General features: G+C 45.9%; 1 protein-coding gene across 3 annotated transcripts; it reads left to right on the forward strand.

Annotated features, from left to right (window-relative positions):
* Positions 1 to 626: 626 nt before the first annotated feature.
* On the forward strand, positions 627 to 22,926 carry psd2 (pleckstrin and Sec7 domain containing 2). 3 transcript variants are annotated; one of them, XM_076103443.1, is made up of 15 exons: positions 627 to 1,052; positions 1,104 to 1,153; positions 2,156 to 2,920; positions 15,253 to 15,450; positions 15,722 to 15,802; positions 17,353 to 17,504; positions 17,880 to 17,938; positions 19,386 to 19,475; positions 19,602 to 19,645; positions 19,775 to 19,965; positions 20,084 to 20,154; positions 20,586 to 20,743; positions 21,211 to 21,355; positions 21,639 to 21,782; positions 22,696 to 22,926. In XM_076103443.1, the coding sequence occupies exons 1-15, from the start codon at positions 627 to 629 to the stop codon at positions 22,924 to 22,926; spliced, it is 2,805 nt and encodes a 934-aa protein (XP_075959558.1). The 3 variants fall into 3 exon arrangements, with proteins under 3 accessions (XP_075959558.1, XP_075959556.1, XP_075959557.1); XM_076103441.1 differs by having other exon boundaries at positions 627 to 1,153; XM_076103442.1 differs by having other exon boundaries at positions 627 to 1,150.
* The last annotated feature ends 1,723 nt before the right edge of the window (positions 22,927 to 24,649 follow it).

The raw sequence follows: 24,649 nt of genomic DNA on the forward strand, positions 1-24,649 counted from the left end.
TTGCCCTTGAGCCTCAGTACGGGAGGAGGAGGACCTGCTGTACAGAGGTCTAGGCTGCTTGGTCCAACAGTGAGAGTCAGAGTAACAGTAGACTGGAATACATGTTTAAATCTCAGGTTGCTATCATGCATTTACACAAAGCGCGGGCACAGCGGGGATGGAAACAGATAGTTATTCAGCTGTGAAATCTCCACATAGACAGAAAGCGGATGAGCTTGCGGGATCATTTTGACAGGAATCAGTTGAGCTGCATTAAACAAATCCCTCTCTCTGTGTGTGCCTGCCTGTGTGCCTGTCTGTCTGTCTGTATGCCTCTGCTCGCTGCTTTACCTTTTCCTGCCCTCCTCTCGGAGCTGTTTTTGGGGCTCATCTGGTGACTTGTAATTAAGACTAGACATAATCAAAAGGCTGCATCAGTATCATTTTATTTTATATCACGGCCTTCTCCTCCTCCTCCTTTTCTCTTGGTACTCGGTCTTCATTTCATGCTGATTGTCCTCTCTCTTCTGGCTCTGTGTCTCCTTTTCTCTGCAGAGTGTCCTCCCTGGTTGCTGATCTGAAGCTCTGGTCCTCATCTCTTGAGTGGACAGCAGCCCCCCCTCCAACCCCCCTCAGTGAAGAGCACCATGACCCAGGAGGGGCAGGCTCTGCCCTCTCCCACCCCACCAGAGAGCCCAGCGGAGCCCAGTACCACCAGCACCACCGACCCGCCCACAGAGACACTCAGCCAGGCAGAGCAGGACAAGCTGGGGGCGAAGGACGACATAGAGGAGGGGAGACGACAGAAGGAGGTCAGAGAGGGAGAGGAGGAGGAGGAGGAGGCACAGGGGGAGACGCACAGGGAAGGAGAAGAGGGGAGGGAAGAGGTAAAGGATGAGGGAGGAGAGGGCGAGTCGAAAGAGGAGACGGTGGATGGGGATCAACATACAGATGGAGGGGCGGAGGGAGGGAGGGAAGGGACGAGAGGGGAAGTGAGCATTAATGTGGAGGTGAGCTCGGCGGGGGAGGAGGCAACACATGAGGAGGAGGGGGTGGAAGAGGAAGAGGAGAGGGTGGAAGAGGAAGAGGAGGGGAAGGAAGAGGAGGGGAAGGAAGAGGAAGAGATGCAACCGTCTACCGAAGAGGAGGCAACTCACCCGGAACAAGCTGGGCGGTTAGTGCACTAAATCATCATCTTGTGTAAAGATATCGCTGTCTTTTGACCTTTAGGTGTCAAAGTATGATATAACATTAGAGAATAATCAAAAGTAGATCTTGACAGTCACTCATGTACACACACACGCACACACACACACACACACACACACACACACACACACACACACACACACACTCCCTTAAGGCTTACTTTTTATAGAAAGCTGAATCTGCCTGCTGTGTTCTGGGTGTTTATGTTTCACGTATCTTAATAGAGTGCCACTTTGCCATTCCGAATGCTTTTAAGGGTACATTATTTTCCCAGTGTGGTACTCTGGTACATGATTAAGCTTATTTGCATTTTAACAAAACGAGCAGACAAAAACAGCCTTCGACTAAATGAGCCGAAAGGGAAACAAACAGGAACAACGTGGTTTTATTCTCAAGGAGCCGGAGGAACCCGTGAACCAATTTCAAACCGACAAAGATAGGCAGTGAAGGGCACTCGGGGATACGTGTCAATTAATTAGCGCTTTGCTTTGTGAGACAACTGCAGATCAAATAAAATACATGATGGTTTTATGAAATGCACAGACACACTTTAACGCACCAATTACAGAAACACAATGAACATATATTAAGCTGCTTCCCTCTTTGATTAGACTACTTTCATGAGTTATTTCTCTCCATCGCCAGCAAACACTACAATAGATTCATATTCTCACAAATAGAAGGGATGAAGTATATTGTGGAGGTTTGACCGATCGGAGGAGATGAGCTTCCAGCTTATTCACGTAGTGGCAAATTGGACAGTGCTTTCATCTTGCTTCAATTGTCACTGTGGCCATTCAAGCTGCAATATTTTCCCATTGTGCATACTTCTCCTGAATGAAGAATGATTTCAGCTCTGAATATGAATGATCTGCTTTGCGTGCAGAGAAACTGCCGTGTGTTTGAGTCACGCGCTGAAGGTAATTTCACACTGTCCTTTTTCTTTTCTTCCTCCACGTTGCAACAGACAAATGGCAAATGGCATAGGTGGGAATGAAGACGATGATGAGGTGGGTGAGGAGGACGAGGGAGGAGATGAGGGGGGGACTCACACACACTTGGACACTTTCAGCTCCAACTTTGAGATGACTGTAGAACAGGCCGACGCAGAGGTGGAAGAAGAGGAGGAGGGGGAGGCCCAGAGGGAGGGAGACGGGAGAGAGAACCAGGACAGTTTCAGCTCCACGTTTGAGCAGATCGTTGAGCAGGTGGAGGTCCAGGAGGAGGAGGAGGATGAGGAGGAGGAGAGGGAGCTGGAGGAGGAGAGGGAGAAGAGAAGCGTGGACAACAAAGACGGCTTCAGCTCCACGTTCGAGCGCATCGTAGAGTCGGCCCTGCTGAGGGGCGGGACCTGCTACAGCAGCCTGGACTCTCTGGACGTGCTGTCGCTCACTGACGAGACGGACAGCTGCATCAGCTTCGAGGCGCCACTGACGCCGCTCATCCAGCAGAGGGCGCTGCTACAGGCTCCTGAACCCCTGGAGCTGGAGCTGGAAACCGTTCAGGAGCTGGAAGGGGCCGAGGCCGGACCGGACTCCCCGAGTGACCTCTCGGCTGGGGAGAGCGCTCTCCGTGGAGCCGGAGCTGTGGCCGGAGTGGGAGGAAGCCCGCTGAGGACCACCATACCAGGAAGCAGGTCAGAGTTTGTGCTGAGCCAACCCGGACGCTGGGTCGTCCCTAATGGATACCATGGAGCCATAGAGGGTTGTGGAGCCATGATCAGCTCTGTCAGGTAAGAAGGCCTCTTTAGTTATTTATGTATTTACAGCGCCCTCAAACTTATTTTGAGGGAATGTGTTTTGTTTGAAGAGGAATTAGACAATACTGCTTATGAGCTGGGCAATATATCAATATTTTATCAATATTGTGATACCACACTAGATATCGTCTTAGATTTTGGATATCGTATAGCGGCATAAGTGTTGTCTTTTCCTGGTTTTAAAAGCTGCATTACAATAAAGTGATGTAGCCTACCACACTGTTCCAGCTGTTCTATGATTTCCCAGCGTTCACTTAGTCATTATATCCACCTTCCTGATGATTGTTCATCACAAATCTCATATTGTAAATACTTTGTAAAAGCACCAACTATCAACCTGACAATATCGTCTCAATATATCGATATTGAGGTATTTGATAATAATAATAAAAAGATTTTCTTCAAATCGTCCAGGTCGTCTCTGACACGGTGTTTTAGTATATTAGCACTAGCAGTCGCCAAAGTCTGAATGTTTCCAATCTTATACATAAGAGTTAAGAGTAAAACCAATAATATGACTATTTTAAACTGACAAGTGAAACCTTGACATGTAATAACTGTTCCACCATAATCAAACTGTCCATGTAGAAGAAACACGACGTACACACAGCCGTAGACGTAGAATGAGCATGTCTTTGAACTATAATAGCATGTCGGTTATTTTACATATTGGATGTTTAACACAGTCGAATGGATGTTTGGATTATTGATGACAGATTCCAGTGTGTGTTGTTCTCTAGCCGGGCAGTGGAGGCTTTGTGTGTATGTCGTTACTGTTGCCCTGAAGTGTAATCAGTGCACTATGCTGTGACCTTGGCTTAACCAGCAGGTGGCGTGAGCCTGGTGAGACCCGGCTGTGAGGGGGGGGCAGGGTGGTTGGTTGGGGGTGAGCGTGGTGCTGTGGTGCTTCAAAAGGAAGTCATGTGTCCGTGTAAACTCCGTTGGCAGCCAAATCCTTACCCACCAACATAAAATGTTCTCAACCTAAGAGCCTCCACATCTGTGGAGACGTAGAGAGAAAGGAATCTGTTACTGTGCACGGTTGGATGACTTTGTGCGCTTCAGCGTGAACCTTACATTTGCACAACAGGCTGAAACAGCAACAAGCGCACAGAAATGCAATACTGAGAAAAATTCAGGGAGTCAGTGGGACTGTTTAAGCAGAATTGCTGCATTTGAAATGACACAGCTCCTTCCTCTGTTTGTAGCAGATGAGAGCGCGGCAAAACCCAGGCGGCAAGTTCATCACGCAGACGTGCACGTCTCGGTTTTGGGGTGTTTGCTTTCTGCCAAATTACACAAGGTTTATCCGCGACAAAAAGACCTTCTTGGAGTGGAAACAGAATGTGTCGGCCTGGTGTGCCTGCTTTATACGGGAGATTAACACTTGACATTTTTTGACTGCAACATGGAAATAAGTTACAGAGTATCTGTCAGTGTAAGGAATCCCTTTGATGAGCTGAGCAGCGGGAGCATCCTTCTCTTCAGACAGCCAGCTGATATTTATGATAATGCTGATATTTTTTAACTCATCCACTCTGTCCATCATTTGCATAGACCCCCGAGGAATTGTGGGGGATACAGCAACAGCTGACGGTACTCTCTTACATTTAATTACCTTAATAGCACTAAAGAGGGTTGAGGAAGACGGGGCAGAGGGGGGGGGAAGGTGCTAACAGGAACCATATGGGAAAAGCCATGTAACCTGAACTATAGATAGCAGGCTGACTTGTATACAATCCCTGTGGCTTGTTCTCCAGCTCTGCTCTCTCCTGCACAGATTCATCTACAAACCTACCGGAATGTCAAATAGACGCACTCAGACCTCCGACATGATCAGCTCAGCTAACTGCTCTCCCAGTGTGTTCGCAGCTCAGTATGAGTTATAGGATGAACTGAGGATTTAAGATGTCGGCTCTCCTTCTCTTACTCCTCTCTCTCTCTTTCTGTGTGTACAGATGTCTCTCTCTCTCTCTCTCTCTCTCTCGCAGATGTTGTCCTTTAAGCACGGTCTTGCTTCCTGACCACCAGTGCCAAACTGAATGAGCTATTGTTTTTGTCATGACATCATCGTCTTCAGCTTCCCTCTGCCCAGCAGGGTCTTAGTGTGTGTGTGTGTGTGTGTGTGTGTGTGTGTGTGTGTGTGTGTGTGTGTGATTTTTGCTCCAAGCTATAGCCAGCTTGCCAGACATTCGAGCACTTAAATCTAGAGTGGATACATCTGCTAGTCGGTCTTAAAGGGATATTTTTTAAGCTTTAAAGACACTCCCGGTGACTAATTTATCATGAACTAGAAGTCGTTGACGTCCATTCGACGTCTAGTTCTTCAGGAGATTCAATCTTTGGCGATTCAATGCAAGTCAATGGAGGTAGAAGCCATTACCCTGAGAGTTGAAGTGCAGTCAGAGTTTGTTGTAATATTCCCGAGAGGGAGAACGCATTATTTTGAAAGAATTGCTTTTCAGCTGAAGCTGCCTGAAGTAGCGCGGCTAAAAATGCTAATAATGACAAATGGACTCTTGAGAACACACAGCTCCCAGTGAATGGACAGACAGGCTATTATCATTTTAAAATTCACATCTTAAAAGCTTTTTATGATTCACAACGTCTCAAAAACGTCTGCGTGTCAAGGCAAAACAATTATTTACACAAGCTTCGAAGGCTGCTGCGTTATCTCATCCATTTATTCTTCTCTCTCCTTCGCTCTGTCACTCCATCTCTTTGTTAGCTCCATCTCACCTCCCGTCTCTTTATTCATTTCTCCACCTTATCGGTCCAATCTCACTTCATCTCATCTCCCGTCCTCCTCCTCCTCCTCCTCCTTTCTTCTGCGCATCACCTCCTCTTCCATTTCCCCTACAGTGCTCTCTCCTGCTGCTGCTGCTTATCTTTCATTCCTCTCCGCTCTCCCTAACCTCCATTCTTCCACCGGTGGGTAGCCACGGAATTGGCGCAGTTATATATTTTGGCACTTCGGCCGTCACGGACAACTAGTCTTTTTCACTGCAGGGCAGAGCAGCTGCAAAGCAATGGAAAAAAAAAATGGCCGAGTTAATCAGTCAACTTGGCAGAGATTTAGTTGTTCTATGGGCCAGTCAGTCCTTGTCTCAAGATGTATTTGCTGGGAGATAGAACTGCTTCATGCTAACATTGGCTAATTATTAAGTGCAGCTGAGGCGGAGGGTGAAGTCCTAAGTTTTGACGGTATTTAGTCGTAAACTAAAGCAACTGCATCGCCAAACTCCTTACGATTCATCCTCTGAACATCATTCATTTAGTGGTCGCTGATCTATTTCATTGCATAAAGCAGTTGGATCGCTTTATGTGTCTCAAAACACTGCGTAAACTGTTAGTGAGTCATAACTCAGTTGTACACGTGTCTAACACGCCTTTCATGAATGCAACTGATACAGTTATACTCTTACTTATGATCTTATTTTACGGATCATACACAGTTTCCATTATGTAGTGAGCCGGTGCAAAGAAACACCACTGGCTCACTGATTTTCATTGACTGAAAATATTCAAATCGATTCAGACGGCTTTCAGAACTTGCATCGATGCTTTCGACAGCCTTGGCGCGTACAGGCTCTGTCCAAAATTCAGGCTTCGGCTTCCATAACAGACAGGGCTTTGATGACGCCCCGGGCAGAGAGATGCAACCTAATCTCACCTCAGCCCAAATTCTCCCCCGTAGATCCTCTCCCTGCTACTGCTGATTATTCTGACATCAGTGGATGAGGGAAGCAAAGTCGGCAGCCGGCCACAGGGATGTAGGAAACATTGGCAAGTATTGCAGATGTTGTAGACAAGCCGTCCAACACATGGAAATATGAAGTGACGGCTTTTCTTTCAGGCAGCGAGCGATGGATGTTGGTGTCGTAGTCGGTGAGCCTGCTTGTCGGTTCAGTCGATCGGGTTGTGTTTTAGATTGTCAATCACATTCGGCCATTTGATTAGTCAATCAGTCCCCTCTGTGGGGACCATCACTGAGGGTAAAGCTTAACCTTAATCCATAGAGGCTGCTGAGAAAACCCTCTCTGTCTGTCTGTCTGTCAAGCAGTTTACTAGTGTCCATAGCCAGCTAGAACCAAACAGTGGAGCCAACTAGTTGAATGCTGCTTATGCGATAATGCAACATGTAGGGGAGCATTCAGACACACACACACACACACACACACACACACACACACACACACATACACACAAACACACACAGTGAAGTGCTTCAGAGAAAAACTGGTATGGATATGCCACTTGAGGCCGTTATGCACAGAGTCACATCAAAGCACAAACTAATATTCAAAGGACGTACAACGAGGGTGTCTGTTCACTCGTGCACACTTTTTCTTTTTTAACACACGTGTGCTGCATCTCCAGCTGAGCATTAGCATGCATGGATATGATTCTGTGTGTATCCGTTTGAGAAAGGTGCTGCCGAGTGTCACTGGATCTAAGCCCGAGCAGAGCAGATAAAAGCCAGCGGGCCGAGCCGCATGCATGCGTAAACAAAAATGTGCATAATGCTCGTACATTCTAAAGGCTCGCTTTCATATCTTTTGCACGCTGAATCTTTTCCCTCTTTCTGTTTCTCACTTGCACACACACACACACACACACACACACACACACACGCATGCACACACGCACGCACACATCTTTCAGGATGTCATTTTTGGAATAAAACCCTTTGCGTGGTTCTATAGTGCTGCTGAAACATCCTGCAGATTATCCTTTCCTGGCTCTCAGTCAGGCAGTGATATGGACACACACACACACACACACACACACACACAGTCATACTTGCAACACAAGCAGTAATACATACAAATTCCCTCTTTCTCCCTCTCACCACAGACACACACACTAACTGAATCATTTCAGCACTGACAGATTTATCCCCCGTCTATTTATAGTTCGACTCAGTTTTATGACACATCCCACAGTCCTACTGTACCGATGGCTGTTTTGGCTGAATGGGGTTCTTTTTTACCACAGGCTTCTCTCCTCTGAGGCACTTCCTGTGTGTGTTGAGTGGAAAGGGAGCCCAGGCTCCACAAAATATCTGCGTTATTTTGCCATTTTTCTCTTTTCCTCTTTGAATCCGTGGCTGATTTTAAGTTACCCGATACTTGTTGTCGGATGAAGCTGTTCAGTGTTTCACCAAACACAATCCCACACCTGAACATAGTTAGTCTCAGCAAGCTGAAAGAAGTCCCCTTGTCCATTGTCTGCTGCTGAGTATAGTGCCCAATCTCCACACACACGGACTCACTGACTGAGTCTGTGAGGGTTTAGTTCTGTCCCACTGTCGAATCGTCGAGTGTGTGAGGGCTCTCTCGTAGACATTTTGAGCCCTTTATGAACCCTTTCCGTAAGTCCGCATTTCTGCAGACTTTGCCCAAGGGAATTACCCACAATTCATAGCAATGTGACATTAAACACGGGAGTTACCAGTGGAAGCCGGAGACAAAAAAAAAACAAGGTAAACAAAGAGGACGGCACATGGGTGTTCAGCCTGTCATATCAGATTTACTCAGAGACATTAAGGGTTAAAGATGGAACATAAAAACACATGAAATCAGAGGTTATTACACCGATTTATTCATCAAACATTTCATTTTGTCATTGAAGCTGTTTTGACAAAAATTTGTAAATAGATTATCTGTAATGACCTCTCATCTCGTGAGGAAAGAGCCTGGAAGACGTTCAAATCAGGGAGTAAAAAGTATCAAATAAATACCCACAATTATACATAACATGTCATGGTAATGTGATATGTCGCAGATAAGTGCTGTCCCATTCGTATTTACACCATTTCAAGCCCTTATCACACTCATTTACCAGCTGACGTCAGTAAGTCCTTGAGGGTTCAGGGTTTAAGGTCTTAGGGGGGACATGGGGATTGGGCCTCTGTGTTTTTTGGGGTCTTGTGTGTGTTTAGTGCAAGAAAGAGATAGAAGGAAAACAAAACATACCATAATATTGTTCCCAGAGCTGTAAAGTAACTGATTACTTTAAATTAGATTACTGGTTATACGTAGTAGCCTTTTTTCTGGCATAACAATAATGAAATAACATGCATCATTTTGGATATTAGATTATACGCTTTATTTTGACTTTGATATATGTAAGTATTTATTTGGGCTCACTGATGTGATTTTAGTCTTAAATACATTTCTTTATGTAATTCTATTTGTAGTGTGTTTATGTGGTTTTTAACATTTTGAGACAATTTGGGAAATAAGTTTCCTGAGGGACAGACAACTGCAATGGTTCAATTCCACAGAGTCTCGTAGATCCATAACTGAAAAAAAGGATTTACTTATTACTAAAGACATTTCAAAGTACAGTGATTTACTTTATGTCATTTAGTCATTATGTAATCGTTATTTAAATTGACAATCTTCAAGGCTGTAGTATAAACTATAGCATAACGTTTGTTGATATTGATCTGAACATCAATAGTGGTTGATGATATCACAATTACAAAACTTTCCATCCATTCATGTTCCGACCCTTAACCGGCGCCGGGTTGCGGTGGCAGCAGAAGCAAAGTAGTCCACACGTCCCCTTCCCAAAGCAATGTGTTGCAGCTCCTTGGGTTCTCAGATGAGAACACCTCGGTCTGGTACGACACCTGCATCCCTGCTGACGCTGCAGCAATCCGCCTGTCGATCTCACGCTCCATCCAACCCTTTTTTGGGGAGATTGTGAACCATGGCCTCAGACTTGGAGGTGAACACTCTCGTCCCAACGGCTTCACACTCTACAGCAAACCGCCCCGGTGTGTGCTGGAGCTCGCGGTCTGATGAAGCCAACAGGACCACATCGTCTGCAAAGAAGCAATTATGAGGTCCCCAAACCGGACACTCTCCTCCCTCTGGCTTTGCATTGAGATCCTATCCACGAAAAATAACAAACAGAATCGTGACGAAGTAAAAACCCAGATGGAGCCCAACACCATCTGAAAACATGTTTGTCTTCCTGCCAAAGTCCACAAAAAACACACAGACCGTGTGCAAATTTAGTTTTTCTGCTTTGAGTTAATTTGTTTCTAAGACACTGCTAGATGGAGCACAACTGAACTGCTTTTTGACTCTATCTTTGGCATTGTGACACTAAGGGCTCCTTTTAATAGGCTGCATATGTTAGTGAGTAGCACTTATCTCTGGCTAACTGCTCAAACATACTTTATCCGTTTGTCCCATGCGCTGGCTGCCTGTGAGAACGTCACATCCGTGCTACAACGGGTTCATAAACTTTAAAAAATCCACGGTGTGTAAATGACAAAGTTTATCCATGAGTCACGGTCGTTAGCTGCGCAAAAAAATTGACGCGTGATCAGTATTCAGCAGCAGCGTGTGCTTGGTCTAAAAGAGCACGCTGGTCCCAGTGCTGACTGTACTTCAGCGTTATTGTTGTCTTCAAGGTACTCATTGTTGTCTGTACCTCATAATGCTCACAGTTGCAGTGAATCTCGTGGAACGTCCAGATAGCAATCGAACTTTCTCCAGGGTTGTGTCTCTATTCTCATCTTCCATCTCATCCCCCAAAATCTTGCACTTTTGACCCCACAGCTGCCTCTCTGCCCTCTGATTTTTCTATTGTTCTTCTTTCCACCAGATGAGAAAGAGGAAGGAGGGATTTAGATGGAGAGGCTAGCATGCAGGGATGTGTCAGTGTGTCTTATAAGAATATGTGTGTGTGTGTGTGTGTGTGTGTGTGTGTGTGTGTGTGTGTGTTGTGGGAACATAACCCATCACACAGGGTGTGTCTGTGTACCCTGATATCACTGTGCATTATTTAAAGAGGTCATAAAAAGGTAGGTTTGGACCTCCAGTCAGTGACCTTGATAAAGTACTTTTATGCTTCTTTAACTATTTATATCATGACCAGATCAGTGGTGAGCTGAGGTGGCTTCACTGTGTCTTGCATCCCTATAGGTTGCTGAGCCACATTGAAGCAATACACTGGAGGGATGTACAGAAATAAGCACATACAAAATGCCTCCATGCTGGAAAGCGATGCTCAGTGAACCGAGTCCAAACACAGGACGTCCCGCTGGTACTGAACCGATCTGCTCAGAGATCCTTTTCACTTAAATGCAGAGGAAGTGGCGCTGGATGGGACACACAGGGCCATTGTAAAGCCACCGCTAGGAACGGTGCACTGCATCAGGAAAAAGTCCGCCCGGTCGTAGGCTCCGCCCCCTACATCCTCTCCTCCGTGGAGCTTCCAGACGAGCCAACAAACTTCAAGGAAAAAAACCAACCTCCAAACACGCATTCCTGGTCTGTTGACACTGCGGTGAAGTAAAGCTACTGTCTAATTCATCACAAGAACGAGCGGTAATTATCTATGACCCGACTTCCGCTTTGAGGAAATCTCATTTTTGGAGTGAAATAACAAACCGGGGCCGATGCAGATGTTACCGACGACTGGACGATGAGGCGGTCGGACCTCCGCGCGCCGTTAACCGCTGATTTCCAAATTTCCGAGAGACGATGTGGAAAGAGGAATACGATGTTCACTTCGACTTTTTGCTGCAGCTGCTGTAAGTTTGATATTTCTACAGGTCAGAGAGTGGATTTATGATTTCACGTCCAGACGGGTGGGAACGTGAACATTGTGCTGCGTGGCAACATGGAAATAGTGAGGTAGTTTTACTCTGGAGAACTATCACTGTAGTACTTCTATCGTATCTCTGCAGGGACTTCTGTGATACCAACATTTGGGATAAAAATGACTTTTTAATCTCACGTGGTGTTCCTTTAGGGACTTTAAGTGCCCGCTAATGGATGTAGTGGAGTTAGAGAATTTAGCAGGAGTTTACCATAAATTAGCATATTATCTTCATCAGGACTTATCATTTTAAATGGCATGCGAGAGATATGAGATATTACTGTAGTTGCTATGGATACAAGGTGATATTGAGGATAAGATGGCAACTACTAAATATTCAGTTTAGAGTTTATATAAAAAGGATAAAAGCATAACAAATCCTCATGTTAGAGACACTGGAACCAGTCATTTATACTTGGTAAATGACTGAAATTAATAATCGATTAAAAAAGAAATTCCCACTTGAAGGATGCCGAATTGCTCTAAACTGTTATTCTCACGTCTGACTTGTACTTTGAGCTGTGACCACCAGTTTTTAAAGAAGTCAATAACAGCAGCTTGTCACTCTTCATGACCTCAGTTGATGACCAAACAGTGTCAATAATAGTGTGAAAAAACAAAATGTGCAAGTGCTGTGGATACACAGATGCAACTTTGTCTCATTTTTCGCAGCCGGAGGTGTCTTTGTTGCTTGTTTCACATTTAAGAGCCCAATATTGCAACAGCGTGTTTTGCTGAGATCGTATCAACAAGCCCCAGCAGACGACCTGGCTGACACACACAACGTGTGTGTTCCCTTTAATATGTCGGCCTCGGTTAGCCATTGATCAGAGTGATGTGAAAATGAAAGAGGAGTCTGTGAAATAACAGAATTTCATATTACACTTTATCCCATAATAGATGATTACCCTCATGGATGATGCCATTAACGAGAAGATGCCCCCGCCTCCCACACACCCACACGCACACACACACACACGCACACACCTTACATGCAGACACACCTTAAGGTGTGGGTTCGGGCGGTGCGCAGCCACAGAGATTAGCATGTGAGTCAGTGACATGCACCATCACGCTCTCTATCTCTGACACAGTCGGACTGCGTGGCAGTCACACAGGAGGATTGTGTGGCCTGGGGATACAGAACTGTGCCTTCAGACAAATAGGTTTACTGTGTGCCACTTGGCCCTCGGTGGCGCCAAGTATCCCGGCGCAAAAGGTCTGCGCTAGATGTCTGACACTTCATGTTGTGTCTCTCTCTCTGTTATTGTGTGTGTGTGTGTGTGTGTGTGTGTGTGTGTGTGTGTGTGTGTGTGTGTTGGCTCTATTATTGCCAGACACCAGTGAATTGGGGGAGCCCGCCATCGTTTTGGCCCCATGACTGAAATGAGCTTTGAATGATTTATGAGGTCCCTCTGCGTGGAGACTTAATACGGTCAGACAAGCGAAAGCAATTTCGCTGCAAGCGCCAGACTAGATATTGTTTTGATGGCTTACCGCAGACTCATTTTTATTTTGTCACCATATGTGTGCGTATTTTTCTTTTATCTTTATGTCTTTATATTTCCACCCATCCATTTTTCCATTTTCAACCTGAAAAGGGGGGGCGGGTCCTGCGAGGGATACGTAGTCCATTGAGCAGAATCTGTGTCTGCCCAGAGGTCTCCTCCCTCCTCCATGTCCAGAACACCTCCAGAGGGAGCCGTACAGGAAGCATTTTAATCAGATCCCCAAACCACCTCGACTGGCTCCTTCTTAAACTGGTTTTACTCTGTCCGGATACACAAACTCCCCACCCGGTCCCTAAGGGTGAGCCCAGGCACCCTGCGAATGAAACCGCTCCCACCCGAACCGTATCTGCAATCTCGTTGTCATTCCTGTTAGTGATGCTCCACTGAGATAAGGTGGAGGAGTTTGCGTGACCTGCCTCATCATGGCGGACGCTTTCTGTGCTCCCGTGACCCTGGGAGCTGTGTTGTCGGGGGGCAATAGCTCCTTGTAGTGTCTCCCGAGGCAAACTGGTCCAAGGTCAGAGGCCAGATGAAGAGTGATAGTAAGTGCCTAATGAACCAGTCAAGACGGGACAGTGTGACCTTGCCTGGAGCAGAGAAACCAGGGGTGTAGTCAGCCAGTGAGCCTGTGAGGGCAGAGGGCCGGCTGTTGTTTGTGTTTAAACGTCTTCTTGTATCAGTCACTTTATTCATCTCGGTGCCACACAACGCGAACGTGTGGCAGACGGTAAGACGGTCTGCAATCGTCTACAATCCCTTCACTAGCACAGGACACTCGGCTTCCGCCGTAACCACGGTAACCAGCAAATCATAGCGTAATGCATTGAGTTTGTGAGGGTAATGACATTGGGCTGATCTGATTATGCAAAAAAACATCTGAATCATCCGGCCAGAATGCTGACGGTGGCACGCAGATGCACACACAGACAGGAAATGAGGAGATGCCATTCAGACTGATGGAGGTAAAACTGATCATTTACTGTTAGTTTGCCTGGTTTCTACAACACGAGAGTTTGTTCCTTTTAGCTCTGATGGTATTGAATGTCGGATGTTTCGTCTGTGAGTGTTCTTTTAACTTGTGATCGAAACCAAAGCATCAGCACTTTGTGTTTACAGAACTATAAAAAAAAGAAGCTAATTAGCTCCCCACTGATGGACTGTGGTGTGGAAAAGTATACAGTGCAAACTCAATACCTCAAACACACTACCTCAGTCAGTTCATAAATAAATAAGTAGGGCACTAATTAATCCCGGAGTCTCTCTCTGTTCTCCTGACGACACTAACAGTTTTACAGAGTGTGAGTCTTTGGCTCGATCGGTTCATCAACCTGTGTCCCTGAGCAGCGGTGGCCTTATTTACTTTAAGTCAGCTGTTATTGGCTCTACAAACATCATTTACATTTCGGTTTTATTTTCAATGCACTTCAGTTTGAGACAATACTTTATTATAATGTCAAAGTGAATCTAAAGGATTTTAGCTTCAAATCGGGTACATAGTGTTCAAGAACATGTCATTCGTGCAGAAGTCATTACTTAGCAATAAAACTGTATGGCAGCTCATCTCCTTTTTTTCTGAACTTTAAATAGAGAACATCCAGTCTCCTGCAGTAACACCCTGCCTCACAGTCACTCAGATACGCCCGTTCACAGCTGGGATCGGCCGCCTGCCTGACGGACAAAGAGCATTTTTTGCCCAAGGGCAAGGTCATGGCAGATGTTTCGGACAGAGAGAGCGTCACTCTACGGACCTTTTGATAAATGAAAAGCCCACTTCTCTAATGTCCGTCCGGGCTACATGTGCCTGCAACAGAGGAAAAGAAGAGTAGAGATGAGCTTTTAGTTTCTATATTACAGCACTTTAATTCAGATCATGTTAGAGGTCACCAGTCTGTGATTAGCTTCAGCATTATAATCAACCTTTGGATTCACTGCATTAAAGCAGGACATGAAGTGACGGCGGAACTGGGTCAGTGTCATCACAAGTCATTGAGACCTCATTTGACCGTTGCCTGTGTCTGTGTGAGCATATGTTTACGTAATTGAGTTTTTCGTTTCCTCTGTCTAGTTTGAAGTGAGTGGGCGTGCGACGACGGACATGTGCTCCATCCATTAACCTGGGCACCTGCTTTGTGTTTGTGTGTGTGTGTGTGTGTGTGTTCTCTCCAACAGCGATGCCAACCTCACAGACGCGCTGTCTGACTCAGAGGAGTGCGATTTGGGCAGTCAGGAGCGCTTGGAGCGCGGCAGCACCGACACTCTGGCCAACGGCTGCCGAGCCGACTCCGAGGCCGCCAAGAGGCTGGCCAAGCGCCTCTATCACCTGGAGGGCTTCAAACGCTGCGATGTGGCCAGACACCTGGGCAAGAAGTGAGCACACACACACACAGTAGCACATGTGCGCACATGATGACTGATAAATTACCCGAAACACAAGAAAACATGTTTACATAGTTGCATGTGTTCAGTATTAGCGCATGGATGAGACACAGACGTAATAGATGCACATGTGAGAACACCGGATTGATTTACAAACACATAATCAAACACATCTGCTCATGCTTACTTCATCCTTTATATAACAGGAGCATTCTCCACATTCACGTTGATGTGCCGGTGCTTCTCTTTCTGCCCCCCGCAGTAACGAGTTCAGCCAGCTGGTGGCGTCGGAGTACCTGAGCTTCTTCGATTTCTCCGGCCTGACGCTGGATCGAGCCCTGAGGTAACGCACCGTCAGCACTCGGGGGGAGTGATGAGTGTGCGATGTAGACGTCCATACACACACACGCTAGCCTGAGTGTGTGTTCTCCGCTTTCCCTCGTCAAAAGGCATTAGCTTTGTGCTAATCAAGCTGTCGTGTTCAGTGCAGTTGGCCGGCGTGGCTGACAGCGCTGGAGTTCATCACTGCTTTGCACCTGACATGTTGCTGTCTCAAACTGCTGCCTTCAGCCCACCGCCTTCAGTCAAGAGGGCTCGTGTGTGCACTTCAGACTGGCCCAGATCAGCAAACTGTAAAAAAAACACAGTAAAAGTCCTGCATTCACGCACAAGACGGGGTCTGAAAGAAAATTATCATTAGCTGTAAGATAACGTCAACTAGTGTTAAAATAACAGAGCAATAACCATCTACTACTGTGCATATATCACCAAGTACAATCTTAGTTTTCATAAAGTGTGTGTGAGTAAAATCGCTGCAGTGAACACGACTTTATTGATTGGTTTATGGTTTATTCCATAGGGACACATTCAGCATACTGTACACAGACAAACTGTAAACAGCTCTCTGATGTATCAGAGCTCACTGGAGCAGTGATGTGACCTTCTCCATCACCTCACCTGCAGATCTTCACCACCTGCACATAACGATTGATTAGCAAAGTGTGTAAATAAAGCCGGTGACAGCTCTCCTACAATCACTCCACATCCTCGTTATCAGTCCTGATCATAATGCCATAAGCAAACATGAGTCAATAAATGGTGTTCACCTATCAAACCAAACCAGCTGCTCACATTTACAGCTTGAGTTGGGATTTATTTTATTATTATTCTAGGCAAACATTTAGTGAGGATCCTACGCACTGTTTTATAAATGAGATCCCAGGTCTTCACACTAAAGTCAGCTCATGATAAATATAAATGGTTTATTGAAGGTTAATGTAGTTTTCTCCATTCATTTTGACTGCATAGAAATACTTTCAATCAATATTCTGTTGCACATTTTTAATTAGCAGAACAAAAACAGCTTACATTTGAGAAGCTGGAACCAGCGTTTTTGCTTAAAATAATGACTGATTATCAAAAAACTAGCTGATTACTTTTCTGTCGATGAACCAGTTGATTAATATAGACCGTATATCTTTCAACTCTACGTTAATGTTTCACCTCAAAAGAGTCAAAGTGGGACTGCACCTGACATGAAACCTGTAGATTCTGTCAGTAAAAAAATCTACTCTATTTATTTACAGTTCAAAAGTACAGCTAGTCCTCAGCACAAGACACACACACACACACACACACACACACACACACACACACACAGACGTAAAGATGAAACAATCCATCTTTGTGACAAAATACTACAGAGTGCATCACTACTAGTCTTAAAAAGCAGGTTTGACTGTTCCAGTTCTTCTCAAAGTAAAATGTTTGATAAGGTTTCCAGCGAAGCTGTCAGCTGCCTTCCTCCCCAAAGTCTATGCGCTGCCGCAAGTGACGAAATCCTGCATTCATCTCACCTCCTGTTGACCTCGTGGTGTCGTTTGTGTGCGACAGGACCTTCTTGAAGGCCTTTCCGCTAATGGGAGAGACCCAGGAGAGAGAGAGGGTCCTCGTGCATTTCTCCAGCCGCTTCTGCCACTGCAACCCACGGACGCTTACCCCCGAGGCTCAGAGCCACGAGGAGGACGAGGACGAGGAGGACGACGGTATGAGCAGCGATATGAAGAGTAAAAGTCACAGCAGCTGTACACAATATCACACCATAAGTAATACATAGACGCTGTTACGTCTCTCCGTATTGATCCCAGTTAAACAGACACTCGTTACTGCAGCATATTGACACTGCAGCGTAAACGTTAGCGCTGCTCGCATAAAGATAATGCTGAATCAACAGAGGCACAGCACTACTGGAATTATGTTAGCGTGCAGGGTATTTATGCAGCTCTGCAGATGTGTGTGTGTGTGATTTGTGTCTGCATGAACTATAAAGGAGTATATGGCGCTGCATTCACGTGCACTTTTGTGTTTGTAGAGTGAGTGGCATTTATCTGACCTGGACCTTGTGTGTCATCCTGTTGCAGATGGAGCCCACACATTAACCTGCGCCCTCATGCTGCTCAACACCGATCTACACGGACATGTAAGTACCGCGCTTCTTTATCGTACTGCAGGATGGCCTTTCCTCTGATCTTTCTGAAAAGTATGAAGACAGTCCTCTGTCAGCATTGGCACGTCTCCCTTCACATCATCTTTTCTATTTCCTGTTCGTTCCGCTCCCTCGTCCTCTTTCCGCTCCGCGGCGGCCTACATTCTGACCCGTTTCTGTCTCTCCTCTCCTCGAATAGCCTCATCTGTTCAGGTCTAAACTGGAGCACCGTGGTCGGGGCAGCGTAACACGATCAGTGTCATGGGTCCTGTGCCTCGCTTTTCCTTCGACCCCTCCTGCTCAACTGGAGTTATTGCTAATAGTGCTTTCTGTGAATATCACTCCTCTTAAACTAAACTAACTAGTTTCTGTCCTTCTATCCCCTGCTAACCAAATCTGGCCCCCTGGTCTCTGTCCACCCCTGCAGGTGGTAAGTATATTCATAGTACTAGCACCGGGCTCCTTTACATCTGTCTGTGCCTCCGCTAACAATAGAATTTAATACAGATGTCACATTAGGCTCATAATAAAGAATGCACACACAGTGGTATAATCATTTTAAATCAGAGCGGTTCAGTGACACAAAAAAAAAAATGCAGGTGCTGAAATGTGGTTCACCAGAGAAAAATAGTCAGTAGCTGTTTTTGGTTGACATTTATTCTACATGTGATGAATGCATTATTGGTTTAAGCAATGAGAAATACCATTGATCTGCAGCGTTACAAATCACATCTAAATTACAGCAGATTGCATTTTAGAAAGGCTTTACATTTTATAATATAAGAGTTGAACTGAACATTTGCACCTTTGCATTAGAACACAAGTTCACTTGCAAACTGAGGCGTTCATCCAGTCGGTTTGTGGCTCTGAAGTACACCATGTTACCTATCCGCTGGATATTATGAATAAATGGAGCATAAAACATTTGGTGACGCATGTTACATCGATCGTCACAGAGCGTTTCATCCTGGGTATTTTGAACATTTCCTAGAAAAGGGAGCCGGGTTGTCTTGTCTGTTACGTGGCGTCCTCAGAGGAAAGCCACAGACAATATCTTTTATTTTTTTCTGTAACAGCAGTGAGTCAGCTTTAGTCCCACATCTGTATCTGTTTAGGTTACAGACGTTATCCAGGCAGAAAGGAGCAGTAATACACAAACACCTCCCTATGTTTCATCTTCTAATGATGCATCCTAATTAGAGATTAAGACATGAGGAAATGTATGGTAAGCTGATGCTCCATAAACTCCGATAGAGGTGGAACCTTCTCGTCACTAGTAGAACCGGCAGCATAACACTGCCACCCAGTGGAGAGTTAAACAACTGCATTCAGGTTTCAGCACATAAAACACTCAAATTTGCCTCCACAAAAATGATAATGACATCGTAAACTGTTATGTTTCTGTCCGTCTGTGTCTGTCTGTTTGTTCGCCTCTCCTCAGAACATTGGGAAGAAGATGTCTTGCCAACAGTTCATCAGTAATCTAGATGGCCTCAACAGCGGCAAAGACTTCCCTAAAGACTTATTAAAGGTACAGATCGCCCCGTATGAAAGTACAGCCTCCACAAAATCTGTCAGCTTGATCTTTGTTTTGTCTGAGCCTTAGAAATTCAGCACGTCTTCACAGTTTCTCTCCTTTGTTGCTCGGTCCACGCAGGTCTTGTATAACTCGATCAGGAATGAGAAGCTGGAGTGGGCCGTGTGAGTACGCATGTTGTGTTCATCAAAGGGAAAAGTATTTGGGGCGTGTGGGTTGTGTAGAAGCAAGCACACTTGAATATGTGCTACTCAGGTTTGTCTGAATTTGTGTGTGTGTGTGTGTGTGTGCAGTGAGGAGGAGGAGCTGAGGAAGAGTCTGTCAGAGCTGGTGGAGGAGCAGTGCGAGGGCGGGAATAAGCGCGTTGCCAGGGTAACGGACGGCCATAACCCCTTCATCGCCATCCCCATCCTCCTCAACGCCGTCACCTACAAACACGGAGTGCTGACCCGCAAGAGCCACGCTGACATGGACGGCAAACGCAGTGAGTGATTGTACACACACACACACACACACACACACACAATGAAACCCTAATAAGTTACCGTAAAACAACATGACAGAAACGTTTTTTTTTATTTCTTCCCTTTCCCCTCTTCCAGCCCCGAGGGGTCGGCGCGGGTGGAAGAAGTTCTATGCGGTGCTGAAGGGGATGATCTTGTATCTCCAGAAGGTACCGCATCTCGTCCTCTGCCCCGTTACCATAGAAACACACATCCACCACCGCTGTCTTTGCGGTAGCTGATGCTGCTTGCTGCTCAGCTCTGTGTGTGTGTGTGTGTGTGTAATGCAGAGGGAGTGAGATAGATGGAGCATTGAGAGAGGAAATGAGGCATGGCTGCTCTACTGTGTGTTTGTCTCCCCCTGCTGGTAGGAAGGCTGTGCTAACCACATATGAGCTTGTTCAACCTAAATGATGGTTGGCAAATGTAGAAGAGTTGCTAGTTTTAGGCTTATTATGTAATTTAATGAAGACTATTCGTATAAGTATCGGCGACTCTTTTATTCTCTGCTATGAGAGACAGAATGACTGAAACATGACAACATTTACGCTGCTCCAAAACATAAGACCTGCAATAATATTTTCTCCCGTTACTTACTCAGGATGAGTACAAGCCTGACGCCGACATCTCAGAGGTGGACCTGAAGAACGCGGTGCGGATCCACCATGCTTTAGCCACTCGTGCCACCGACTACAGCAAGAGAGCCAACGTGCTGAAGCTGAAAACCTCAGACTGGAGAGTCTTTCTGCTGCACGCCTCGTAAGTCACATTTCAGATGCTGTCTTTACGCCACAAAAAACAAAACAGGAAACGAGAAAAGAATACGATGGAATATTCCATTTCATCCATGTATGTCTTGAGAGGTTTTCACATGTTTTCCATTCATGGTATTGTCCGAAGATCGCAAAACATTTTGAGTTGGACCAACTTGTAATAATGTCCCGTACAGGATGAGCTGGTGCAGAAAAGGGATGGATGGATGGATGGATGGATGGATGGATGGTGACGATGAACTGTTTGTAGCCGTCTGTTTGTATTTGTCTCGTTTTCTGTCATTTTCCGCAGCCAGTTGAGTTTTTCTTGCAGGAGAATCTGTGTTGATGTGGTGAGCTCAGAAACATCAGTCAAGCAATTTTTACTCGCTGCGCTCACCTGCTCTCTCGCCCTTCAGCAACCCCTCACTCCCCCCTCTCTCTCTCTCTCTCTCTCTCTCTCTCTCATTCCAGTAGTGAGGAGGAGATGATGTCGTGGATGTTCCGGATAAACCTGGTGGCGGCGCTGTTCTCCGCTCCGGCCTTTCCTGCCGCCATCGGCTCCATGAAGAAATTCTGTCGGCCCATCTTGCCGTCTTCATCCACCAGACTGAAACAGGTACACACTCACACATCAGAGCAGCTGTCACGCTCTACAGGCTTATATTTTTCCACCAGATACATCGATTATTATTGTCAAATACTACAATAAATATCTGGTAGTGATTGATATTTTGCATGGTACATAATATACAGGTTATCAAGCCTGCACGCACAATCATTCTGCATTAAAAGTCTCCACACAGGGTTGGGCATTTTTACATATTCTATTTGTGTCCGCTCGCATCTGATTGGCTGTGTTGGGGGTCTTCTGGTTGTTGCCCGGGCTGTGATTGGTGCAGGAGGAGCAGCTGCTGAGTCACGAGAACAAGCTGAAGCAGATGAGCCTGGAGCTGGAGGAGCACCGGAAAAACTCGCCCTCAGTCGACCCCAAGAGCCGCGAGTGGGAGGAGTACCGGCTCAAAGAGCACTACCTCACGTACGAGGTACAGGCTTTGGACAGCGTCGGCTCATTTGTCTGCTTTTTTATGGGTTTTTATGGGGTTAGTTTTCAAGTTGCAGCTAAAGAGACCAAACAGCACGACAGATGGCCAGTGTGGCTTGTTAGCTGCCTTCTTCTTTTTATATCCATTCTGATATTTAACATACATCATGATTATAATTTAGTTTTGTTATTTATTAACAAGACATTTTGTTAGCACAACTCTTCATCAATGTTTGTAGAAAGAGATGGAGCTTCTATCTGTCATTCCTCATATTAAAGGGGTAGTTTGGGTATTTTGAAGTGCGGTTGTATGAGGTAACACCATCGTCAGTGTAATATAAGAGGAGTTTAGAGTACTAACATGGGAGCAAAGCAATGTACTGCTGTGGACGGGGACAGACTCAAAACTGTCTTTAGACAACTAAATCGATCCACATCACGTGTAAGCTATAGTTAGAATATTTACCAACAGAGAACTGAAGTGAAAGGGAAATTTATCGATACTGTTTTTCTCTGGTGGCTTTGAAGAGAGCGTGGATAAGTTTCCCTTTCATTTCAGTTCCCCTTCGAAAAGGGCTCTCTGACGGCAAGATCAAGTGGTGACAATATTCTAAATATAACATACACTTTAAAAGATGTCGATTGTTTTAGTATTGTCGATTGTGATGGTACTCCTGTCTGTATCTCCAATCTCCATCTACTACCTCATAAAACCCCACTTACAAAACCCCCAAACTGCCCCTTTAATGCCTCAATCAAGCTCAATATTACACTCAAATACAGACTATATTTTCATGCTAGCGTGAATAAAGCCAGTTGTGAGGTGAGTTTTAGGGCAATTAGCCTCATTTTCATCCTCTTTTAATCTCACTTTCCCTCTCCTCCTCCTCCTCCTCTCCCCTCTCTCTGAGCAGAAGACTCGTTATGAGACGTACATCAGCCTCCTGCAGGCCAAAATCCGCGCGGAAACGGACGACCTCGAGAAGATCGAGGCCAGCGTGATGGGGGGCCTGATCATGGAGGGGGGCCTGGCCGGCCGCGAGTGCCTCCTCCGCAAGACGCAGTCCTCCCCGTCCATCAGTCAGGCTCACGGCGGGCTGAACGGGAGGGCCGCCGGCTGCACCGCCTCGGGACAGAGGAGCTGAGGGGAGGAAGGGAGGACCAGTAGTGGGCTTTTCTGTTAGTATTTTGTGTTTTTGGACTCCTCCTGTTGTACGTACAGTAAGAAACAGGAGAAATGTCACTCTCCTTCCCAGAATGTATCCGCCCTGGTGATAGGTTTCTGTCCTTGAGCAATAGATGAAGAGGACCAAGAGCTCGTGCTTGTTACCCAACAAGTGACCCTGCCAAACCTCAGTCCCTTGAACTTTGATTATTGCACATTCAAAATGATCATAACTGATCACTATTTATAACGTCATTCAGTATTATTTTAAAATGAAACTCAGAGCGATGCAGTTGTCTTTAGATGAAATGTGTTTTTAGTTATGAGCAGAGCTGCGAGTGATTTGTAATGTATTTGTTAAAGGGCCAGACGGAGAACAAAGAAGGAGAGACAGACCGGTTTGGCTTTGTCCTCTCTGTCCTCGTCCTGCAGAAGGAGAAGGTACTACTGTAGCATTTTGGCCTTTTTTTTTCCTTTTCTTTTTCCACCCATGTTTACGCACCCAGCCGCTCCACAGGCGTGTGTACGGACCTACGTTGTGGTGTGTGAAGATACGACATATCTGTCCCAGAGTTACAAAAGAAAACTCTCAAAAGAGCTTCTCAGAAGGATCAAGTCCCTGCCATGTATAGCGTATTTATTTATTTATTTAAGTCTCCAAACCTTTATTCACCCCGGGACGGGTTTACACTGAGCGTGCTCGCTCCTTTTTCTTTTTTCAGCGATTTTCCGTCTCGACGTTCGTGCAGTTGCGTACATTTGTAAGCGTGAAGGAGCTGCCGAGTGGAACGAGCGCGGTTTTAACTGTGCACTAAGCTGCTCCACCAGAGGAGCTGGAGGTTGAGTGCCTTACTCAAGGGCACCTTGACTCTTGCTGTTGAGGGATTTAGAGAGCGTGAGTCAGAGAGAGATCACAAGTCTGTGTCTGTGATTTTTTTTTTTTATCTGCCGCTACCCCAAATACTGACATGCATTCATTCAGTCATGCCGTTCGTCTTTCTAACAAGTCAAAACCGGACTGAGGAGGATGACGGTGTGTGACTGAATGGAAGCACTGTGCCACGTTCATCCCACAAAACCGCTCCTCTCGCATCACGACAGAGCTGATGAGTAACGATATATGGTTGGGTGTTAGGTTTCTGAAGAACCGGGTGAAGGGCAGAGCAGGAAAGTGTGGGTGGGAGGCGTACCGTACGAGTGGGTCAGCCGCTCTCCCGTGTGTGTGTGTGTGTGTGTGTGTGTGTGTGTGTGTGTGCATCGGCATGCTGTTTTTAAGTAGCTCCAGTTTGAGTTGTCGAAGCTGTGGTTCAACAGGAAGAAGTAAATATAGCAGGGTCATGTTTTTCTATGAAGAATTTATTGAGCATGTTTGGTGAGAATCAATCCGATGGCCTTCAGCTGCATAAGACACAATCAGACCGATCAGTGTCCTGGGTTATAACATGTTAACATGGACCGATCGTAGCTTGCTTGGCCTCGTATTGGGCATTTACTGGTACTGGTGAATTCCCTCCACTGCCATCCTTCAGTTGAAGATGTTTTTGGGGGAAAGTAGGCCCCGGCCTACGTTAGACAGAGACTGGCTGATTGGAGAGTGTAGCAGCGGGACTGCTCCAGCTTAACGTGCTAAAGTCGAGAAACCCGTCAGCATTCTGGAATGGAGAGGGGAGCAGCAGCGAAAACAACTCCACCAGCAGAGTAGC

Source organism: Anarhichas minor, unplaced genomic scaffold, assembly GCF_050575085.1.
Source record: "Anarhichas minor isolate MPS153535 unplaced genomic scaffold, ASM5057508v1 ptg000028l, whole genome shotgun sequence".
In the NCBI taxonomy this organism is placed as follows: Eukaryota; Metazoa; Chordata; class Actinopteri; order Perciformes; family Anarhichadidae; genus Anarhichas; species Anarhichas minor.

Bases quoted from the DNA above. Each gene is read 5' to 3' on its own strand.
- psd2 (XM_076103441.1), top strand. From the start codon at position 627: ATGACCCAGGAGGGGCAGGCTCTGCCCTCTCCCACCCCACCAGAGAGC. The intron at 15,803-17,352 runs GTAACGCACCGT...TGTGTGCGACAG, and splicing joins ACGCTGGATCGAGCCCTGAG to GACCTTCTTGAAGGCCTTTC. The intron at 19,476-19,601 runs GTACAGATCGCC...CGGTCCACGCAG, and splicing joins TCCCTAAAGACTTATTAAAG to GTCTTGTATAACTCGATCAG.